This window comes from Saccoglossus kowalevskii, chromosome 1 (genome assembly GCF_978046115.1).
Source record: "Saccoglossus kowalevskii chromosome 1, keSacKowa6.1, whole genome shotgun sequence".
NCBI classification, from domain to species: domain Eukaryota; kingdom Metazoa; phylum Hemichordata; class Enteropneusta; family Harrimaniidae; genus Saccoglossus; species Saccoglossus kowalevskii.
The window spans coordinates 21,111,186-21,136,084 of NC_140641.1; the positions used below are offsets into that span (position 1 = coordinate 21,111,186).

A 24,899-nucleotide genomic window follows, 5' to 3' on the forward strand; every position below is an offset into this window, starting at 1 on the left:
CCTACAAACCCACTTGTAGGTCAATGACCTGATTTTGTCACCCCCCCCCCCACACACACACAAAAATTACAATTTGCAGCCCAGACCTTAATACCCATTTTAATCACAGTCATGATGCAGACACGAATGTACATTACCTGACAACCACTTTTATGAAATGTGGCTTAAATTAACTATAATTATAAACCTACTCAGAGAATAGCTGTAAATTACCTATACAGGTAGGCAGTGCATTTGACAAATATCAGAAAACATCTGTTCCTGATGTGCATCCCATGGTGCATCGTACTTCCGTAAACCATTAAATTGTCATCACCAAAAGTAATCAGTATTTCCTAATTTGAGAGTTAATATTTAATTGGTATGCCAAATAGCAAATTAAAATGCACACATTAATTATAAAATTTATGTTTGCCACCAATGTCAAGTACAATACCATATATTTAAAAAAAAAAAAATTGTAAAGTCTACTACTGTTACAATCACAAATGACCATTATTGTAGAGTAAATAAATTCAGAAAGATTTAACGGGATGGGAATACATAGCATTAGATGGATTGAGCTTTATTCAGTCTAGTCTGATTCTGTGTAAAGTCAAATAAGATTAAAATGATAAAATGACCATCTAAATAAATAAACAAAACACAAACCAGAAAGTAATGTTCATTTCAAGGACTGATCATGAGGAATTCTATTTATATATACACTGTGATCACTTACAAACAATCTATCAGTCCCAAAATAATAAAAAACAAAAATAATTTTAAAAACAAAAATCAATTGTTAATTTGCATGCATTTTATGAAATTAGAGTAGCATTAAATCAAAAAATACAAATTTGTTTCAGTTTCTGCAGCAATTGGCTAAAACAATTCCTACCAGATCAGGAAAATAAAGTTTTCTCTATTTGCACTACTTGATGCACTTAATGAAATGACAAAAGTTGATAATGGCAGTTAGTTTGAATCAAATAAAATCATTGATGTCTACAATAGCATCACTAAATCATAAAAGTACATGCGCTATATTATGATAGACTGGGATAATCAATAAGACGGTAAATGTACTACTTAAATGTAAATTTTGTTGAACAGTGTGTCAATCATATCATAATAGTTTTTGAAAATTGAATACATTATTTTGTAGTGGCTTTGGTCGTAGGTTTATTATAATAGTAAGTTTTCTTCATCTTATACACTTAAAAATGCACAAATGGCGACAGAGATCTCGTTGAGAGTGGGAGAGCCGTACTACTTGTTTTTGTCTGTCTACTGGTGTTTCAATTTCACTCAATCATACCCACTTATCCCCTCCCTGATCTACTTAACCATGGTATTTGAAACAAAACAATGAACATCATGACAGAAAAAAATGTTTTTCTCAGACATGTCTTGTGATTCTTTGTCTCCCAATGATATAACGGCGACCATTTTATTATTTAAGATTTGCAAAAGTTATTTTGATTCTCAGTGAATAGTTTACAGTTGCAAAATCAAAGTCAATCAACATGTAAATAGCAAACCTCTGAACCCTGAAAAGGTCTCCCTAGCACTAAAAGATTTTGTGATTACGTAGATTTACAATAATAATTTACAAGTACTCAGAGTTCAGAAACATTTATACTGCAAGTATAAATACTTAGTAGTACTAAGTCAATAACATTTATTAATATAATAAAGAAGTCAAAAAAATTATTCTTTAAGAACAATGCAACTTTTGTAAACAAAATATTCTTTATTGTATTTTGACCACATGAATTATAATCCAGCCCTAGAAAAAAAGTTTCTGTTTTATTTATTTTCTCCAAATTGATGGAGTGACACATTTTTTAACTTACATTGTACACCATGTTTAATAACATTATTCCTTATACAGTCATTTTTAAAATACTTTTAAAATAAATTTCACAATTTTTTTCCCAAATACACAATTCTATTTTCTTTTTTTTATGTGATAAATATTTTTCAAACTGATATACATCATAATAAAAGGTTTTTTACGTTCTTCTCTGTACATGTAACACGACTATGAATGACTTGATGACCTTTGACCTCACGAAGGGAAAATGGGATTTGGGATTTCTTTTTTTTGTTCTTCCGCCGACATTTTTTCATACGTAGCCCAATGACGACCAATACGAGTAAAACAAGTACAACCAAGATATAATGAATAGAGATGTCGCAGAATAGGCATGATTTTACTAAAATGACTGTTCCATCACCCTCTACGTGGATTTCAGCTGGGTCCTGGCAGAGCCACGTATTTGCAATGTCCTCAAGTTTAGTGATGTTTTTGAGCCTGTGGGATGGAGTGTCACGACAGTAGACCATGTTGTGCTGCTCAATGTGGACCGACTTTCCAGCTTTTTGGAACCAGACTTTCAACGGCAGCATTGTGCAGTCGCATCGCCATGGATTACCGTGGAAATCCAACTCTTCCAGCACACCAACTTCGTGGAACACCATAGGATGGAGGGTCTGCAGATTGTTGTCATGGAAAGTCAACTTTCGTAAATTTGGCGAATTCTCAAAAATAGTAGGCTGAAGAATCTTCAGCTCATTGTCATGAAGGGAAAGCAAACGAAGATTAGCAAGACTAACGAACATATCCAGCTCCAGATATTCAATCCGGTTGCAACATAAATCTAGTCGGTTCAGGCTCAAAAGGTCTCTGAACAAGGAATGATCCAGGCTTGTCAGCTGGTTATTACTCAAGTCCAACTCTTCCAATTTCATCAGGCCACTAAACGTATTCCAAGGCAGAACCTCTAGTTGGTTATTTTGTAACATCAGGTTCTTGACATTGGCGACGTCGCTAAAAACGCCGGGACTAATCTTCTTGAGTTTATTACTATCTAGATTGATAACCTGCAGTAAAATGGTATCTGTGAATATTCCATTTGTGAGCTCGACGATATTGTTATTATTCAGATCCAATGTGTCTAGGGCTTGCATACCTTTGAAGGCATTGGGCTCGATTTCCGCAATTTGGCTATGTTGCAACTCCAAGGTAAGTACTTGTTCCAGTCCCTGAAAACTGTTGGCAAATAACTTACCCAGTTTATTGTTCACCACGTACAGGTATTTCAGCTCAGTCAGACCTACAAATGATTCAGCCAGGATATTTCGGATGCCGTTGTGGTTAAGATACAACCGCTGCAAAGTGCTGTATCCGTGTCCGCTAAACACACCTTTAAAAATGTCTGGAATATCATTATTTCGGACAAACATCATGTCAGTCGTTGATGAGATCGATTTGGGTAGGTAGTTCAAGCCGCTATCACAGCTTACAGTTCGACCCCAACAGGTGCAAAGATTAGGACATTCATCTGACGACAATAACGCCAACGTCATATGCATGAACCAGACAGTGCCTAGTATCCGTTGCAGCCCACCAATCCCCGAGAGAGTCATATTCCAACTGTCCAATCAGCCACCTTAAAAAAAAAAGACAAAAATTGCATGTTTATGATGTCGATTTTAAAGGTAAACAAAAGACAAAGTGAAAACACCACAGACAATGGTGATTGAACTTTTAACCCAGCATATTTTTTTTCTCTTTAACAATTTGGTGCAACATTTTTTAACTTGTTTTTGCATTTTTTCTCATTCCTTTGTTCATTTTAAAACAATAGGCCATAATCTTGAAAAAAAAGAAATAGTGAAAATTGATTTTGATTTAAAATTACTGACATTCCACTTGGCCATCACAAAACATATGCATTTGCATATGTGTGACATATATGACGTATTTGTCAAGTTTTTAATATGAATGGTCAAGGCATAATAGCAGTATATCTCTGGTACAGCTGTTGTTAAAATCAAACGGCCACCAGGCAGCCATTTTGAAATTAATTTGAAAGATAACAAGACATGAATGTCACAGTCCCCGTTATTTGATTTCAAAGTAGTACAAGGAACATCTGCAAACAACAAAACTATACACACATGTATACTTGCTAAAGAAATTGCATTCATAAATCTGAGTGAACCTTGATGTACATGACTTCTTTGTTAATTCAGGTCTTAGTATATTACCAAGACCTGGGTCAAATCAAAGTTCAAATAACTGCATTGTTTTAATTTGCATATTTTTAGGAGGGTGTGGTCATTATTGCCAAAAGCACATCTACTCGTGCTTCGCCTGAACGGGGACTAACAAGATGACATGCATCCAATTCATGTACTAAGTTTTGAACAAAATTTGTTCATGCACAACTGAGGTCCAGTTCTTGAATGAAGAAAATGCATGAGTTTGAGGACTTTTTAGCCTTAAAATGGCTGCTATTCGGCCATCTTTAATTACATCATGAAACAAATGCATGTATGTATTCCAGGAAATATGATGTATGTTCAAGTTTATTTATTGGGCAAGACACGACTGAGACAAGGCCCCAGAAATAAACTCATTAAAACAAATAGCCACTGGTCCCATAAATAGGTTTAACCCCACCAAGAAATGCTTCCAACAACAGAAATGTTGATTTTATTGTTACCAAAGTCCAAGATTCTGATAACTTGAAACGGAACATGAAAAAATGCATATACATCCCAAGATGCATGATGCGAAGTTGAACGTGATTGGTCTAGACATGTCCGAGATAGTGGTGCAGACACACATACAGATGTACAAAAATGAAATTATAAGTTCCCCCTGTTTTCAAGTTTTCAATTTGATGTAACAATTATATATGTGTACAGATTCTTGTAATAAACACTGTGAATACAATGAACATCATTGTCTGATCTGTAGTACAGTAAAGCCAGCAGATAGCAATCAATATTGAAGATGTTGGAACAAAGTCTGACACCATCGCAACTGTAAAACAATCAACTATGATATCCTATATAAACATGAATTTCATAATTGATATCCAGTCTTCACAAACTCCCTCAAATTATCAAAATTACAAAAACAAGCAGCCTATCGGCTGAGATAGCTTCGCTGTTAGCAATGCACATTTCAATTAAAGAACTGAAGACATCATTAGAAAATGAACAATATGAATTGTGTCAAAGCAATCGTACTTACAGTTTTTAACAAGAAGTCGAAAATATCACTTTTTACCAAAAATAACAAAAATATTCACCAAAATAAATTAATTAGAGAATTGAAGATATCATCACAAAATGAACAAATCTGAGAGAGGTCCACATGTAGTACCTATATATGTAATATCAAAGCAATCGGACTTACAGTTTTCAACAAGAAGTCGAAAATATCACTTTTTACCAAAAATGACAAAAATATTCACCAAAATTAGAGAACTGAAGATATCATCACAAAATGAACAAATCTGAGAAAGGTCTACATGTAGTATCTATATATGTAATATCAAAGCAATTGAACTATTGGTTTTTAACAAGAAGTCGAAAATATCACTTTTTACCAAAAATTACAAAAATATTCACCAAAATTAGAGAATTGAAGATATCATCACAAAATGAACAAATCTGAGAGAGGTCCACATGTAGTACCTATATATGTAATATCAAAGCAATCGAACTTGCGGTTTTTAACAAGAAGTCGAAAATATCATTTTTTACCAAAAATGACAAAAATATTCACCAAAATTAGAGAATTAAAGATATCATCACGAAATGAACAAATCTGAGAGAGGTCCACATGTAGTACCTATATATGTAGTATCAAAGCAATTGGACTTGCGGTTTTTAACAAGAAGTCGAAAATATCATTTTTTACCAAAAATGACAAAAATATTCACCAAAATTAGAGAATTGAAGATATCATCACGAAATGAACAAATCTGAGAGAGGTCCACATGTAGTACCTATATATGTAGTATCAAAGCAATTAGACTTGTGGTTTTTAACAAGAAGTCGAAAATATCACTTTTTACCAAAAAAGACAAAAATATTCACCAAAATTAGAGAATTAAAGATATCATTACAAAATGAACAAATCTGAGAGAGGTCCACATGTAGTACCTATATGTCTAATATCAAAGCAATTGCACTTGCGGTTTTTAACAAGAAGTCGAAAATATCACTTTTTACCAAAAATGACAAAAATATTCACCAAAATTAGAAAATTGAAGATATCAACATGAAATAAACAAATCTAAGAGAAGTCTACCCAAGGTACATATACACCAAGTATCAAAGCATTCAGGCTTGTAGTTTTCAAGAAGAAGTCGAAAAAGTAAAACATTGACACGGACAATCACTCATATGATAAGCTCCGCTCGACAAAGTCGACAGCGGAGCTAAAAATTAATTGTAAATTTTATACACAGAGGATATATCTTTCCACACATGTAACAAAGCTTAAAACCTCTGTCATTAAAGAAGCAAAGTCACATTTTATCTCCCTTGACAAAGTTAAACATTAAATTTTTTCGATTTTTTTTTATCAAATTATGTTCATAATATTGTCCAAACAATTATAGAAAAATAGCTAAAAGTAGGCAAAAGGTTGCAACGTAATTTTGGTGTGACAATTCATGGTGTTTAACACACGGAGCCAGAGTGTCAAAAGCTGTTTTGTCAATGAGCATGTTAATTAATCAGTAAATATATAGTTGTGTAAATGAGAGAACAAGTACCGGGGGTAACAAAATAAATATTGTCTTTGGAAGATGATAAGGAGCTTACTTTAACGAACACCGGAAAACCACATATTTCCTCGCTGTTTCTGAGTAAGTTTTTCACGGTATAAGCTTTGCATTTGACGAGCAGTTTCCATTAACGCCTACTGAAATGAAAGAGACAGGCACTTAATGTTATATCTAGACTCTAGATAGCAGCGGAAGCTGGTCCACAAGGTCAAGTCAATTATTGATTTGTCAGCATTTCCAATAAAAACAATGCATACTTTGACACATTAATGATGATGCAATCAAAAAGGGTAAATTTTTGCTTTTTTTGTGTATATATGTGTAAAATTCTTTTTTTTTAAATATCATGTTGTGTTGCACACTCATGATAGTAAAATTACAATCTATTAAATATGATCAAATATCAAAATTGAATATCAGTAAAAATTAATGCTTTCAGAAAAATAATTATCATTCTTGTACCATCTTAATGTAGAATATACCACTTATGAGTTTTTTTACATATTATTGACAATATTTCGTGTCAAAATCTTTCTAAAATTACGGTAATCATTTCAATATTAGTCAACAGTATGTGACCTTTTTTTTCTCTCAATCTGTTTTTTGAGAAAAAAAAGTTAAAATAATATGTATATGAGGGGAGATCAATAAGTTCTCGGCCTTCCTCATAAAACGTTACAGAGGGTAGATTTTTCTTACAAGTTATTTTTCAACATAGTCCCCTCTAAGTTCATTGCAATTTGTCCATCGATGTTCCTGCTGGAAGAAGGTTTCATCTTGATCCTTTAGATAGGCCTCAACAGATTGGATGACGTCATCATCAGTCTCAAAACAGTGACCACGCAAGTGTGACTTTAGTTTAGGGTCCGAGGTGCCAGGTCAGGTGAGTAGGAAGGGCGAGGTAAGATTTCAAAGTCACATTTGGTTGCTGCTGCCACTGCCACCTGTGCTGTGTGAACAGGTGCATTGTCCTGGAGCAACAACACACCAGCTCGACGCTTTCCTCTCTTTTGCTCTTTGATTGCTAAACTGTCACAGTTCTGAAGCGTAGTACTCTGCATTGATTGTTTGACCCTTTTGTAAGTAGTCAATCATGATGACTCCTTAGCTGTCCCCGAACAGAGAGGCCATCACCTTGCCGACTGATTCTACTCGCTTGAACTTCTTTGGCGGCTGTGAACCCTTGTGTGTCCATTGTTTGCTCTGCTCTTTTGATTCTGGATCAAAGTGGTGAACCCATGTCTCATCTTGGGTCTGATTTGACTGGAAACAGGCCAAAAGCATCCTCAAAACTTGTTCAACTTCTGATATTGAGTCAACATTCGGGGAACCAACCTTGCAGACAGCTTGCTCATCCCAAAGATGTTAGACAAAACGTTGTGAACTGCGCCATAACTAATGCCTAGTGAATGCCTGATATGTCGGATAGTGACACGTCTGTCATTCATTACCATGCGATGGATGGCCTCAACCTGAAAGTTAGCAACCCACTTCTTAACAGTGGAATAAAAAAGGGAGTCCTCACCAAGTGTCCTGACCATGTCTTCGTGAATTTCTTTGGGAGTCATCCCCTTTTTATAGTGATACTTGATCACAGCACAAGCTTCTGCCTGGTCCTAATTTCTGATTTACTTCTCACCTGCTGATTTTAAATGAACACAACATCATGCTAATGAATGAATACCTAAATTTGTGTTTTTATAGGTAGTGACTTTATAGTTAATGACATTATAGTATAAAGTTATACCCAAAAATAGGAGTTCTGCCCCTTATTTCCTGGTGAGGCCAAGAACTTATTGATCACCCCTCATAGACCACAATGAAAACATTCCCACTAAAAAAAAACCACTAAAAATATTGTTAATTTTTTAATATCAAAAAATACCTTGTATGTGACTTTATATTTCTTTCATCATCATATGACACATGATATGTTTCAGACATATTCCTGCAAAACATGATATTTTCACTCTATTTTACTGATTGATTTTCCCAAACTGAGTACTGTGACCCACTATTTTTAATCAATTTTCCCCATCCAAAACACACGGAATACCAAATCAGACAAATTGCACAAGCTAAGATTGAATATCTCAAAGCGCTCAGTCGAACGCACTGGCAAAACTTGTAACAAACGTGACTAATACATCATGTGAAATCGCTACACAATCCTAGTTTTCTCTCTGATAGAAGAGTCAAATAGTGAAAGCAAGCATGGTAAACTAATTATTTAATAAATATTGCCATATATCTTGTCCCCTTATTTGCATAAATCGATTGAATATGAATATGTCTACCTGTAATGTGGGAATCTGATTGGCCGTCATATGATTATGAGGTAATAATAATGATTTTGAACGACTATAATTCCAAACCAGACTAAATTCCCTTACAACATAGAAGAATGAATAGGGGTAAGATTATGTGCAATCATTGTTTTGACTCGCAGCATTGGTGTTGAAATGCTTTGTGAGATGATAGTAAATTATTTATAAAATCTTAAAAATTCATGCTAATTGTTTTCTTTTTTTTAGTTATTATTATTGTCTGTGACAGTGTTTGTTCTTTTACTTGTTTTTTTGTTTGTTTTTTTTTTGAATAAATTATGTAAATTTTAACATTATTTCAAATCAAATATTCTATTCTATTCACTGGGAGTTATGATGTATATATAAATATCAGCTAGGGATACGTCACAATAAAAGTCACAATTAGGAATGATATATATGATTCATGTTTATTAATTTAACTTTATTACTCAGAGGCCAAAAAAGATTGTAATTTCTTTACGGTGATAATAAAATGTTTTGTATTGTATTGTATAGTACCATAATCAAGTAATAAACATGCACATTGATTTCAAAGTACAAAGCCCATTTTATCGAAGTTTCCATTATAAGAAATGATATGTGCGTGCTTGTACATACGGGCAGGGCTCCAGAAGGTGTACCTACACTTTATGCAATTTTTTTTTAAATTATGCTAATTTATTCATGACATAGCAGTTTCTGTGCTCATGAATATTCATTAATTTGTGGGTCAGTACATTTTAAAAGGGCCGATATATTATTTTAGGGGGAAGAGTTAGAAAGGGGGATTAGTAAACCTTAGGGGGTCAATACAAAAGAAGGGACCCATTTGGAGAGCAGCCATGCTTCTCGTGTCTGTTGTTGCACGTGACCTACAGCTGTCAACTGTGTTCGTTCTTAGACGACTTCGACTGGCTTCCATGTGGGGTAGTATTCTTGTGTTCTGTTTTTTCTGACTTGAGTTTTTGAATTTGCTGTTTATGTTTTTAACGTCTTTCATGTCTTTTGTAGGAGTGTCCAATCCGTGATTCAAACTTGCGATCTTTGAGTTCCCAGCGCACTGTCTTGTCCACTGTACCACAAGTGTCTTCACACAAGAGATAGGATTTAAGTCCTATTCATAGGAGCACTGTCTTCACTAGCATTCAAAAATCTAACTAAACATACTGGATTCGAACCAGCGATCGCTCACATTGCTGACATAGTGCAAATCAACTGAGCTATATGGGTAGTCATGCAAATTGAATAATTTGTTGTCATATTTAGCTTTATTGCCAAATAGTGTTTGCAAGAAAAATATGGGCAAGGCATGGGAATTGAACCCAGGTCCTCCTGATCACTGTGTAGACAACAATAACCACAAGACCACAATTGATTGACTGGATGTGTTTGCATTTGATAAGACTATATAGTGTGTATATATATATATAGAAATACAACATATTTCTATTATTGAGTTACAATTGTCCAAAAAATTGCCAATTTTGTGTTTTTACTTGTGTAAACTATATGCATGCCATAACCCGTTAGTGTACATCTTGCCAATTGGGTGTTTGCCATTTGCGTTGCCCATATATGACCCGACCCTAACCCTAATGCCAAGACACGTTACTGTTAATAATTCAGTTGCCCATACCTGACCCGACCCGACCCTAACCCTAATGCCAAGACACGTTCCTGTTTATAATTGCTCAATAATGATACTCTGTTGTGCACTGTCTGCGGGTAAGTTGCATTGATGCCAACTGATTAAACAAGTCGCGTTTAAGTAATTTCCACTATTAACAAGTGGTTAAATTGTGACAATAAATGTGTGGACAAATATTTGAGATTAATTTTGGTGTAGACAACTCTCGTTTAATTAATTCCCACAATTACAAGTTGTTATAAAAATTGAGAGAATAAAAGTGCGGACAAATATTTTAGACTTATTTTGGTGTAGACAGCTCTCGTTTAATTATTTTACACCATTACAAGTTGTTAAATTGAGAGAATAAATGTGCAGACAAATATTTTAGACTTATTTTGGTGTAGACAGCTCTCGTTTAATTATTTTACACCATTACAAGTTGTTAAATTGAGAGAATAAATGTGCGGACAAATATTTTAGACTTATTTTGGTGTAGACAGCTCTCGTTTAATTATTTTACACCATTACAAGTTGTTAAATTGAGAGAATAAATGTGCGGACAAATATTTTAGACTTATTTTGGTGTAGACAGCTCTCGTTTAATTATTTTACACCATTACAAGTTGTTAAATTGGGAGAATAAATGTGCAGACAAATATTTTAGACTTATTTTGATGTAGACAGCTCTCGTTTAATTATTTTACACCATTACAAGTTGTTAAATTGAGAGAATAAATGTATGGACTAATATTTGAGACTTATTTTGGTGTAAACAACTCGTGTTTGATTAATTCCCACAATTACAAGTTGTTCAATTGAGAGACTAAATGTGTGGACAAATATTTTAGACTTATTTTGGTGTAGACAGTTCTCGGTTAATTATTTTACACCATTACAAGTTGTTAAATTGAGAGACTAAATGTATGGACTAATATTTGAGACTTATTTTGGTGTAAACAACTCGCGTTTGATTAATTCCCACAATTACAAGTTGTTCAATTGAGAGACTAAATGTGTGGACAAATATTTTAGACTTATTTTGGTGTAGACAGTTCTCGTTTAATTATTTTACACCATTACAAGTTGTTAAATTGAGAGACTAAATGTGTGGACAAATATTTTAGACTTATTTTGGTTTAGAAAAGTCGCATTTAATTTACTTCCACCAATTACAAATTGTTAAAGTGGGAGAATAAATGTGTGGACAAATATTTGAAACTTATTTTGGTGTAGACAACTCTCATTTGATTAATTCCAACAATTACAAGTTCTTAAATTGGACAAATATTGACCATTATATTTGTGAGTAAATACCTGTTGTTTAATAAATTTCCACCTCTACAAGGTTGTTAAATTGAGAAAATAAATGTGTCGACAAATATTTGATACTTATTTAGGTGTAAGAACTCGTGTTTGACCAACTTCTACTATTGAAAGTTGTTAAAATAATGAAATAAATATACTGGTATCATTAGATATTTGATTTAATTGTGAAACTTTCTAACAAAATGTTAACTGCTGGCTTCGAACCCTCAATCAACAATTCCGCAGACACAGTACAAATTCCACAACATCACAGAAGATATTCGTCTGTTGCCTGAATTGTTTTCATAATATAGGGAACGCGGCCATCGACACTTTAACAAAACTTACCTTGACATGGGTCTTGTTTATCTCTTGTCACAATCTGGAAACTATTGAACAAATTGCGCGTCGTCCAGTTTAAGACGTAAGTTATTTTATTATTTATTCTTTCAGTTTTGTATGGTGGAGTTTTGTGAGGTTTATTATTTTTTCGCGACGTTCTTTGCTTACTTGTTTACGGTTTGAGAGATTTCAGTTCATTTGATTTACGTTTTTACGGTAGCTCTGAGCGGGACTCGAACCCACTGTCTTTTCAAGCTAATTTTGTTTTATTTTGATGGCACGCTTGTGTACCACGCCACGACGTTGGTCGTTAAGTGGTATTCATTTTTCTAACTACTCCAGTGTTCCGATGAGTTGAACGGAAAAGCCAAAACGATTGCTGGTTTCTGATTGCTTCGGTTCTGGTGAGTGTGTATCTAGTGTGATTCGAACCCATGTCGTTTGTATTGGGCGTTTTTTTATTTCCCATGTTGGCTACGCCGTAATATGCAACCACTTCCCCGTTTTATTGTGATTTTGAGAGTGTTTAATGATGTCTTCCTCACCCGTCACGCCATGACCCAGTTTCAACAACAAGGCCATTTTGGGACAGTACGTGACCCTCGGCGTGACCCGACTGACTATATGAGCGTTCTGTTCAACTGTTAAGCTAGGATTTATTACCGTTATTATCATTATATTGTCACATGATTTGTTTTACCTTATGTGTCATGTCTTAAGTATCTTTATTGTAATTTGTGTATACCAATTCGTATATACCGAGAAAACGACCCCGATTGAAGGTCATGTATTTTTTGATGTCACCAATTCGTGTGTAGGTACTGCTTCTAGATGCATGCCGTACATACGTGCCCCATGTCACACCTGCCACATGGGAGAGGGGCACGCTCATGTGTGGTGTACAGGTGTGATGATCTCCTGGCGACCCCATCTGTGAATTAACGCCGTATGAACGCAAGAAATAAACGGAAGCAAAAGACGAATATACGTCGACGTAGTATAATTCCATCTAAATTTGTGAAGTGTAATTTTGCAACAATAGTACATTACATTATTTTCCTGGTCACGTGACTTCATTTCAAGTCGAATTTCCAAGAAAAGAATTGGCAGCATGCTCCTGATCGCTGTCAATCAGCAAATAGTGACGTTCTATGGCTTCTCGATTGAGATTAAAAAAAACCACAGAAATCTGACCAACAATCATAAACAATGAATGACAATGGCGCACATAGAAATGTCGAACTGGTCGACAGTTTTAATGACTCTGTCATTGTACAGTGTTTCCGGTTCCATGCTAATATTGCTCGTCTTTACACTTATAAATACGCATTTCTTACCTGTGTAGCGCAATGAACGCATGAATTTTGATCAGTTTTTGCACGATAGAACATCATCACCATAAAACAACAACACTCAGTTTACGGAACTAGGTCATATGCAAATACATCTGCAGGTGAGCGTAGAGGGCGTGACTGGAAAAATAAAATGTTTTGAACCACGTACTCATCATTTTACGGAAGCGTATTAGTGCCATACTCTTAGCAAAATAATAAAAAAATCTCGTTATAACGAGTTTATTTTTCTCGTTATAACGAGCTTTTTCTCGTTATAACGAGTTTATTTCTCGTTATAACGAGTTTTTTCTCGTTATAATGAGTTTATTTTTCTCGTTATAACGAGATTTTTTCTCGTTATAACAAGTTTATTTCTCGTTATAACGAGTTTTTTCTCGTTATAACGAGTTTATTTTTCTCGTTATAACGAGTTTTTTCTCATTATAACAAGTTTTTTCTCGTTATAACGAGTTTATTGCGCCCTCAGCGTTTATTTTAAATATGAATGTACTTCCGGTTCATTGGCATGCTTTTATGTTTTATGTAAGTTTTCTGCTCTACAGTGGCAGATGATGATAAGTTCAACCAGTTTTTACGAGAACGCGGAATAGATGAAACAATAATAACAGCGCTAGCCAGAGAAAAGGTAAGTCTGGGGAAAGTGAATTGATTATTTAACAGATGTGTGTTATGTTTATGCTCCGTTAATTAGCAAGCAAATTTGACCCCGAGGCAGTTTTGCTGTATGGGGGCCGGACAGCACGCGACACTTGGCGGGAATCAGACGGAACTTAAATAGCAGGCGGAAGAAATACGAGAGAAATCGTGTCAATCGCGGGGTTAGGGTCTTTTAACCCAGATGGTAGGACCAGTGTTTGGCTTGTGTCGTGGATGAGCTGAAGCTAGCAGACACTCCCAGTAGACAGTAGTAGAAGTGGAAGTTTATAGCAGACATTAGACAATGTTCAAATGGCCAGATAGTTACGAATACATATTCCCATCAAATAATAATTTTTCACGATCAGCATAATGTATAATATTATAATAAAAACACATAGTGACTACAACTTATGATCAAGCAACTTCAACACCAAAAATTCAACACAGTGGAATGCCCAATAGAGTGTAATAATTATACAGAAGCAAATTTATTACCAACTATCTGTACTGAACAACATGACTTTGACCCGTTGACCCCTACATGTCAGGTCTAGCTTATTTCAGGGTGGATATACATAATTGAGGACAGATATATATTTCATTACAGAACGTATAAATATGATAAATACACATCTGAATGAACTGATTTAAAGGCCGGAGGTTATCGTGCGTTATCCAATTTCGAGTAAACAAATAATGTATTTTACATGTGTTGTATATGTTGCTATGATACCCATATCAAACATGACACAGCGTAACGACCACCAGACTTTAATACTGCAAGTTCAGAGAAATATGATTGACCTTGACCTTTTGTGTTTAGGTCCTGTGACGATATAGCCTGAACCACATATTATGCCACGACCAGTTTTCATCAGGTTGACAAGCAATTGTATAAGCACCGTAGCCCTTGTGGCTGTAAAGTAACATCCCAAAATATTGTGTTTTTTTTATCCTGTGACATGTGGCATTATAGCCTAAACTGTATTTTGGGGCTTTATGACCATGAACTTTGACCTTTTGCCCCCCCCCCCCTCCCAATATAACATGTCCCGTTTCCGTCAGGGTAAATGTACATGCCAAGTTTAAGCACCTGAGGCTGAGATGTTATAGCCCGAACTGTTTTTTTTTATGGTTCTTGTGACCTTGATCTTTGACCTGTTGACTCCCAAAATATATCACGCTCTATTTTCGGCTGGGTGAATGTACATGCCAAGTGTAAGCACCATAGGTGGTCTTGTTTTTGGTGTGAACAAACACACATACATACATACATACATGCACACATACATAGATACACACAGACGGCACTGAATGCCCTACTTGCACTGCCTCTCGGGCACCAGTAATAATTAGCATGTTTTCAGATATTAATTTCAAAATTATGCTATGGTCCTAAAAAAATGTATCCTAGCAGACACTGTTTTTAATACACTAATTACACTCAAAATTGGTGCACAATCTGGGAGATTTAGTGTTATTAGTAAGTTACACACAAAGTTTCTTACACAATTGAAATGAATTTCGGATAGACGAGTTCCATCTTTGTGTCCGTTTGTGCACTCAGAGCCATTTCTTGAACATGCTTTGACCGATCTCATTCAAACTTGACCTAAATATAGTGTATGATGATGTACAGATGCAGAAAGATTTTCGTTGTCATTTGCTCAAAGTTTTAGTCATCAAATTTGCTTATTTATTATGGTTAAACATGTTCGGAACTGTTTCTCGAAGATGAACTGGGTGATTCAAACATTGGATAATGATCATGTTTATTAGGTTACATTTTGAGATTTTACATTTTTCCATGTGCGTGCTGATTCCTCGCTACCAGTATTTTTTTGGTGGATTCAGTTGAAACATTGCACAGAAGTACTATACTGGTGGTGTTGTAGGTATTGCACAGAAATTGTCATGAGGGGGATAGGGATTATGTAATTTAGTAAGACTTGTTTTATCATATTTTTGACTTCCGTGTGCGAAGCACAGAAAGGAGTCTTTGCAATGCGCAGATTCGATTAGGTTTTGGTAATAATCTATGCATATTAATTACCTAATTTGCATTAAAATTAGCAAATTTTTAACTGTTTCATGACTGTTTCACTGATATCTAAAGAGCCAGTCATTGGATTTTAATGAAACTTAGTACATAGATGCTCTGAGCTAATGCGCAGACTTGATTAGTTTTAGGTGAAAATCTGTGCATATTAATTAGCTAATTTGCATAATTAAATCAATTTTAAGCTTTCTCAGTACTAATTATTCAATTGGTACATAAATGCTCGAGGTCAATGTGCAAGCCTGATTAGTTTGGGGTTAAAATCTACTATTTCCATAATTAGCATAACAATTTATAATTTTTTTATTCTAATCACATTTCAATGAAACTTGGTACATAGATGATCTGTTACATTGTCTTTTGTCTCCAATACTCTCAGTACATGAGAGTTCTTTCTAAGCTTTCTTTGATTGTTCATTTGTTTATTGCACTAAATAAATAATTATTATTCAAGTGAGAGAATCACTTGTTTTTCTGTATGGCTCGGTTGATTTGATTTTTGTATCATATTTATTTTATTTCAGATTGATAGTAGTGTTATCAGATTCATGGATGATGAACAACTAGCCATGTATATTAAACAGTATGGTGATAGACTGGCTATATTCCAGTTTTGCAGACAAAGCGCTCCTGAAGCCAAACGCAAACAACTTCTCTTTCAGAAGCTGAGAAAAAAAATGAAACTGAAATCAGCTACATCATCTGAAAAAAGTGATTCTTCTGATGATAACGAAAGTTTATCTTGTCCAACCCGTCAAACAACCGCTAGTAAATTGGTTGGCAACCTAAATGCCAAGAAAAATTACAGGCAAGTTGAAATTGGTTGGATTATGAAAGATGTGAGCTACAGTAAGCATGTACGGACCAAGCAGGGTGGTGGTACAAGGAAACTAAAAGTTCATAAAAAAGCCAACAAAACTGACTTGCTCAAAGAAGGACTAAGTCTGTTTTTCCCACATGGACAATCAACGAAGGGACCAGAAAGTGATTTTGTGTTTGACATCTGTGATTTCACGGAAAATATCGTGGATGAGAACATCACTGTAGGACAGATGTTCATTGAGACAAAACTGACTTCACTGCGTTTTTATTTAGCCAGTACCCGTAAACCACGTACACAAAATAAAGCACAAGTTTGCAACGTTGGGGAATCTCTTGGTTCAAATGACGTCAATGCAGTTGAAGTGAAGCAGTGCATCTCTTGTATGCAATCCAATAGTATAGCTGTTTGTTCGCATGATGTCAGTGTACTCGTAAGTGATGATGTAAATGCTATGGCAGATACAGTACTACCAAGTGGTGATGATGTGGTGAGAGGTGATCTTGGCCTGTCAATCAGTGGTCATGTGATGAATGATGAGCAAGAGCCGTAAACCAGTGATGGTATTAATGCAACAGGATTAGATTTACATGTATATGATAGAGTTCCTGATGAAGATGATAGTGAAATTGAATTTGGCCCTTTGAGTCCTTCAACCACTGACCATAATGCCACTATCCCAGCAGTAACTATAAGAACTATTCGTGTGCACCGTGGAAATGTTTTGAAAGAAATGATAAATGCATTTAATGATGATTCACTGCGAGTTGGAACTGACATAATTACTATTGAAATGGTGTTACCAAATGGTGTTACTGAAGCTGGCGAGGACACGGGTGGTGTTACAAGAGACTGTCCGTCTGAATTCTGGGATTCTTTTTACGAACAATGCACTATGGGTTCTACATATAAGGTTCCATGCATTAGACATGACTATGGCAAGGAACAGTGGATGTCAGTTGCTAGAATAATAGAATTTGGATGGAAACAAGAGTGATATTTCCCAGTTAATCTGGCACCACCATTTCTTGGGCATTGCTTTTATGGTTGTGTTCATAGCAGCATAGCTGAAGCATACGCTTTATTCTTACCAGAGTCAGAGGCCCAAGTGATTCAGCAAGCAGTTAATGATTTCACCAGTGTAGATGAAGATGAATTGACTGATATACTTGATAGCCATCAGTGCAAATCATTACCTACATGCCATAATATAGCTACTATTGTAGATGAGATAGCACACAAAGAAATGATACAGGAACCTATGTATGTTATTGATTGCTGGCAACAAATGTTCAAATGTATGCCATTATCATATGCTGAGTTGTCAGAAATATATGGTAAACTGAAACCTACAGCACGAAAGGGTTTGAAGATTTTGAAATTTCCAGACAACTTATCTTGTACAGAAAATGAAGTTGCCAACCATCTGCAAAGATTTCTACGTGGACTTGATGAATCCATGCTGAAGAAGTTCCTGCGATTTTGTACAGGTGCAGATTTACTAATTAAGGATGAAATATCTGTGCAATTTACTAGTTTAACGGCTTGCACGCAGACCAGTTGGACACACGTGTGGATGTGTTCTTGAACTACCAAGAGTATATGACAACTTTTTGCAGTTCAGATCGGAATTTAAGTCAGTGTTGGATGCAAATGTTTGGGTGATGGACTTTGTTTAGATTGTTGTCCATCTTATATAACATAGTGTTCTCAGGATGCATTAATACAGTATAAAATACGGAAATTAAAACCATTTATGGATCTTTGCCCTTGGTTCTCAAGATATTGCGTATTTTAGTAGTCTTAATTTAGAGTATGGTGATTGGCCATTTTTAGTTCGAAGAGAAATACTCTCTGACATATGTGATGCCTAAAGACGTCTTTCCGATCTTAAGAAATAATATATGAAATTGTCTGAAATTGTATGTGTGATATCGTATGAGCAATTCCAATTGTATTTCTGCTTATAGTATTGTTGCCATGGCAACACTAAGAATTATGGGTCAAAATAGTGGTCATTATGTTAAGTAGGTTTTCACATGTAAAGGTCAGTTGTTTTATCTTTAACTTTTATATGCCAAAAAGTATGTGTCATAATGACCATAATCACAGAAATAAAATGTTGCTTATTGGGTCTCTGTGTGATTAATGTTGGCATTGCAACAATTGTATAGGCAGAAATGCTGTAGTTATTACTCAACACACAATTTCCATCAATTTGATTTATTATTAGCTATGGTTATTAACATTTATTTCAATTTTGGCATTATATGAGATGATGTCCGACCTCCTTATAGCATACTCTAAATTAAGCCTACTAAATATATGATATCTTGAGAACCAGGAATGATATCAAAGATCTGTAAACAGTCTTTATGTCCTTAGTTCATCATTTATTACATGCAGTTAGTAAATAACCACATTTACCTTTCTTTTATTATTGGAAGTGTACTGTTGACAGTGTTTATGTAGTATTGTAAGATAACACTAGTGATAGAATACATAGATTATGTGTATGTCAGTTGGCATGAATTGAATCTGAATTTGTCAACAAATTATTTTGTTTCAAATTCAAATCAAAAGTGCATCTGCTTAATTTGCGTAACGTCTGCCACATTTGGTTATGTTTAAAAAAAACATATTTTCTAATGTTCTGAGTTATTTTAGCAAAATAATGCGCTTTTAAGGAACATAATCAGTGTATACTAGTAGGTATTTGGCTCCTGTGTGTGCGAAGCACAAAACACGAGAGCTTTTGCAGTTACCCTATCTGTGCGTCACACTTGCCTTTGTCTAATGCTATCTTTAAAATGCTTTGGTCAATGTTTACCAACTTAGCCTGAAGAAGCTATACATTCATTTGAAGAGTTGAAAAAAAGTTTTGTGCAATTCAGTACTTACTAGGTATTTTTTTGAAGTTTTTTATTTTAACTGTATGGCTTGTTCGGGTAAATTTTGTGGCTGCCTCTTTTGAAGAAACCTCCACAATTTGGCCTACTTTTATATATCTTGGCATCCACAACACTAACAAACATTATGTTTACATGGTGGGCGGCTATAGTAGGACCAGATGTTTTTTCCTAAATTTGGGGTGACCTTGGATGACCTTTGACCTGTTTTTACATATCTTCAAATCTAATCTTCAAACAATTACTTGCAGGTTTGGGGACAACTATTTGGCAAAAAATGTTGTGATGGTAATTTGATGACCTTTGACCTTTTACATATCTACTCATCTGCAACACTTGCGTGCATAGTAAAGAGTTTGGAGGATTGGGGACTATTTGGCATAACATTTTTTCCACAAATTGACCTTAGGTGACCTTTGACCACTTTGCTACTACACATTCAAAGTTTTCTTTGATGATATATTGATATAGATGACAGTATATTGTTTTGGTCTATACAGTTGTAGTGTAACTGCAATTGGCTATGCATAAAAGCAAGCCTTGATTCAACTTCAGAGCGAGTTAGCCAACCTACTATACTATCATGTGTTTTCAATTACTGTAGAATACTTTATTTTCGCTTGGAATTAATTTTCGCTGAAGGAATGATTCAGTGAAAATAAAATCCGGCGAATATACCTTTTTTCCTATATTTTACATTCAACTTGTCAAAAATCAGTGAAAATAAATTCCATAAAAAACATCCAAAATGTCTTTTCAGCGAAAATTAATTCCAGCTAAAATAAAGTATTTTACAGTAGTTACATTATTATCCCACAGCATGTAGGTGCTGCAGGGGATATTATGGATCCAAGTCCGTATAGAGTAATATTTGTGACTTCAAACTTAGTGTAGTTATTGAACTTATGGGTCCAGTGCTGTCAGCATGTAGTGTGTGTGATATTTTGCATATTTGCATATGTTTGCATATTTTAATGCTTGTTGACTAAGTCATATCTTTCATTTCTCTGTCGATCTTCACTTGGTGCTATCATGGGTGCGGTGGTGACAACATATATTGTTGGTGCTTATTTGCATATTTGCATATATTATTCCATAATTAGCGTCTTTACCAAGTTTTTACCATATAACTTCCTGGTTTATGCACCGATGAAACCTGTTGTGCTTGGTGTAATTGTGACTACCATGGCAATGACGTAGAAAATGTATGCTAATATACGTCTATGCACATATTAATAGCAACAATCCTCCCTCCAAAAAGCCGGTGGATTTCTGATCGCTTTCTTATTCGACATTGTTGATATTATATTATACCATTGTTAGGATTTTTTCAAAGTACGTTATATGTCTGTGTAGTATCAACATCAAGTGTTTATGGTTAGACAAATATATCTTTATATCACGTTTTATAAACATTCTTCTGTTCATGTTGTTATTATGAGTGTTATCATTAAATCAAAGTTTGGAATCTTGTTTTTAGTTCACCTCTGTTCGTGTCATGTATATTTAGTGAATCCAATGAATGAAAACGACATAGATTCGTGCACTGAATAATGCAAGCAAAAGTCAGTGTGAGATAATTACTTGTGTTGTTGAAGATTATACCATGCATTAATAAGTAATGTTTGTGAATGGCACTACGTTAATTGAGAGTTGTTTATTGCCCATGATGATCCCTTCACTACAGAAATCCAACATTGAATCTCAATTGAGTACTTCGTTATCTAGCATATTCACCAATGGTCAGAAATTACATGGCAGTCCTTAAAGTATGGTTTTATCTTTATTGTATTAATATCTACGAACTGAAATGCATTCAAATACATTTAAACGAATTTTAAAAAACTGGTTGCACTGTTTTCACTAGTGCAAATGTATATTGGCCAGTAAAGACACAACTAACTTTGCCTCTGGTCTGATTGTATTTGATACAAAGAAAAAGGCAAATAAAGCTTACAAATTGAAGTGCTCCGATATGTAGGGGCACTATTAGGAAATAATTTGCAGTGCTCAGGAAACCTGATATAGAAACACACGGCAAAAGCTTTATCTTGCGGAAAAAAACAGGTTTTTGAAAATGATGCTCAAATCTTCAATCCTGATATTACATGCATCTATATGAAATGTGCTTAAAATGTGCTTTGTGACGACAAAAGGAGTTCATACAAGTAGTTAAGTAATACAGTTAAAGTGTTTGTAGGTTATAGAAATGTGAAATTCATCAAAATCCAATAATGATATTTGTCGATACAGCACATTCTGGAAAACTGCTAATTGGTATGCAAATTATTTAATTAGCATAGATACATGCTGAAGTCCACTTTGTGGTACAGGATTCAGATCATTAACCCTGGTTACATTGCCTTTGCACCAAATGATAATTAGCCTCAAAGCATCCATTCATATTTTATTCAAATCATAGCAGTCGCATATATTTCAGGGTCCCAATGTTTACTTCGAACACAGGAGCCTATGATCTTAGTAGTCTGCGCTACTGTATCAAAGTTTCACAAAACGGCATTGAATGCACCTCTCAGCGATGTGTAAAGTTGTGCTGCGGCAAACGGATCTGAGGGTTTAAACCAACCGTTTTCTTCCATAATTATGCAGCTAAGCTCAAATATAGTCTCGTCACATGGATATTCCGATTTGGGAGTGCATTCCCCTTCACATACGCAAATTTCCTCTACATCGACATCACGTATCTGATGACTAGTTTCATACAACTCTGGAACTGAATACATCATTAATGGGCGGCCGCTTGGTGCTGTTTGATTTCTAGAAGATCGAATCCTGTGGCTGTTCCAAATTCTGGCAACTTTGTCCAATTCCGCCTTAAAAGAAATGAAAAGAAGTGTCAATGTGAAAGTATAAAAGTATTTTATTTTATTGGACGTCGACAGGCAATGGCCACTTCGGCACATTTTGTCACGATTCGATGCGACTGGAATTTACAAAGACGCACCACACACTATTATGTGATAACTGAATAAACGAAAATAAACGCATATAAGTACTTCTTCATGGGATGTAATGTCTACATCCAAATTTAATTTAGAATCTAAACTAGGCGGATACCTATTAGCGATTGAGGGAGTGTATAAATTCCACACACCCATCAGAACGAGATGTGACGAGGTGGGATTAGTAATGGATTGCTCTGTGGTGAGGTAATTCGTGTAGTTTTACGGAATGGATCATGATTAAACTACAATACGGGTTACGTTAAATGTAATAGATAATATACCTGAATTACAAATCAGTGTCTATAGGTTTGTCATGCAATTTAGTGCAAACGAGTCTAATACATCTGTAAGATTTAGTCATTTCAGAACGATTGAAATGTCAAATCGTCGAAACCTGAAAAGCTGCCTAGGATAGACGAAGCGTTGCGAAAGAATCAATGAAATACCATTTCACACAACAATGGTAGTGATAAATCACGAGACATTACATACATATCAGGACCATATGGGTGACGATACGACAGTGTGCATGGGAAACGTTTCAATGAGCATTACCTGTATCAAATTCATAAAGCAGAACTGGATGAGATTTACATCAAGAAAACTTCCAGAAAACAAACCATCATCTCTAATATTTGCAAACAGATTTATCCAAAACTGGGAATTCTGCTTCCTCATCGTACTCCACCAACACTCTATTCTTTGATTTGAAGTACTCCGCCCATATAAGAAGCTTTTAGATCCAGCGAATGAATCAGTGTGATTTCTCCGCAGAAATATTTGCATTTGTTCAATATAGCCATTTTCAGTGCCCCTGTCTGCGCGTATTATTCGTGGGCACCCTTGTCTAGCCTTTACAGCTTCTACATAGTAGCTTGCAATGACTTTAGGGTCATTGTTCGTTATATATGCTTCAAGCCATATGAATGATCTGGAAAATCCATCAATGCACCCACTGATACATATTCCATATGGCTTGAGTTTATCATACCCATCTAGATGCCACAAAAAATCCGGACCTTTACTATAATATCGTCTTCGTCGCAGCCTACGACGGCTTCTAAGAAGAACACCGACAGGATCCAACAACTTCAGCAGGAGTCTCACTGTTTCCTGGGTCACAACAAGTCCATTTTGTATACACTTTAAATGTATCCATCGGTAGCCTGGCAATTGGTTAGATCCCTGAATTTGTCTCTGAATAAAACTGACCACGTCGTCGATATTGGTGAATTTTTTTCTCCTGAAGAGTCCTAGCTTCCGCAACCATCTTTTGAGAGACCGGATACTTAAAATTACATTGTGCCTGTGAGCTAGGTTGACCAATATTTCGTTGTAGTTGAAACCAAGGCGGAAGTAAAATGTAATGAGTTCATCTCTATCCGCCATTGCACAGCATATGACACCAGCTGGGACAACTATAAAATAAACTCGTTATAACGAGAAAAATAAACTCGTTATAACGAGAAAAATAAACTCGTTATAACGAGAAAAAACTCGTTATAACGAGAAATAAACTCGTTATAACGAGAAAAAACTCGTTATAACGAGAAAAATAAACTCGTTATAACGAGAAAAATAAACTCGTTATAACGAGAAAAATCTCATTATAACGAGAAAAATAAACTCGTTACAACGAGAAAAATCTCATTATAACGAGAAATGAACTCGTTATAACGAGAAAAAACTCGTTATAACGAGAAAAATAAACTCGTTATAACGAGATTTTTTTATTATTTTGTTAAGAGTATGGCACTAATACGCTTCCGTATCATTTTAACTACTAGTAGGTCAATATTATTTAGTATCTTTTTTTTAACATTTCACCGCTAATAATGCTATTGATCTTGTGCTATCGATCTTTATCGCAATCAGGTCGCCTTCAAGTTGTGCAGTTCTTGTGCAAATAATATGTACAACTTAAAACACAAACACTTTCAAGTTGGAGTTCATTTACATGCGTACGCCCTCAGTCGGCAAGCTAGCG

The 24,899-nt window shown here is 35.1% G+C and overlaps 2 protein-coding genes and 1 pseudogene across 4 annotated transcripts; 1 reads left to right on the forward strand and 2 right to left on the reverse strand.

Annotated features, from left to right (window-relative positions):
* Positions 1-72: 72 nt before the first annotated feature.
* Positions 73-13,599, reverse strand: LOC102802239 (uncharacterized). 3 transcript variants are annotated; one of them, XM_085499801.1, is made up of 3 exons: positions 13,502-13,599; positions 6,616-6,712; positions 73-3,437 (listed from the first exon to the last, which is right to left on the reverse strand). In XM_085499801.1, the coding sequence occupies exon 3, from the start codon at positions 3,412-3,414 to the stop codon at positions 1,981-1,983; it is 1,434 nt and encodes a 477-aa protein (XP_085355927.1). In that variant the 5' UTR covers positions 3,415-3,437; positions 6,616-6,712; positions 13,502-13,599; the 3' UTR covers positions 73-1,980. The 3 variants fall into 3 exon arrangements, with proteins under 3 accessions (XP_085355927.1, XP_085355926.1, XP_085355928.1); XM_085499800.1 differs by having other exon boundaries at positions 6,616-6,715; XM_085499802.1 differs by lacking the exon at positions 13,502-13,599 and adding an exon at positions 8,104-8,188 and having other exon boundaries at positions 6,616-6,715.
* On the forward strand, positions 8,983-18,716 carry LOC146750435 (uncharacterized; annotated as a pseudogene).
* A 3,737-nt stretch (positions 18,717-22,453) lies between these two features.
* LOC144345211 (uncharacterized) lies at positions 22,454-24,301 on the reverse strand. The gene is made up of 2 exons (XM_078006770.2): positions 23,468-24,301; positions 22,454-22,780 (listed from the first exon to the last, which is right to left on the reverse strand). Exons 1-2 carry the CDS (start codon positions 24,299-24,301, stop codon positions 22,454-22,456), a joined length of 1,161 nt encoding a protein of 386 aa, XP_077862896.2.
* Between the last annotated feature and the right edge of the window lie 598 nt (positions 24,302-24,899).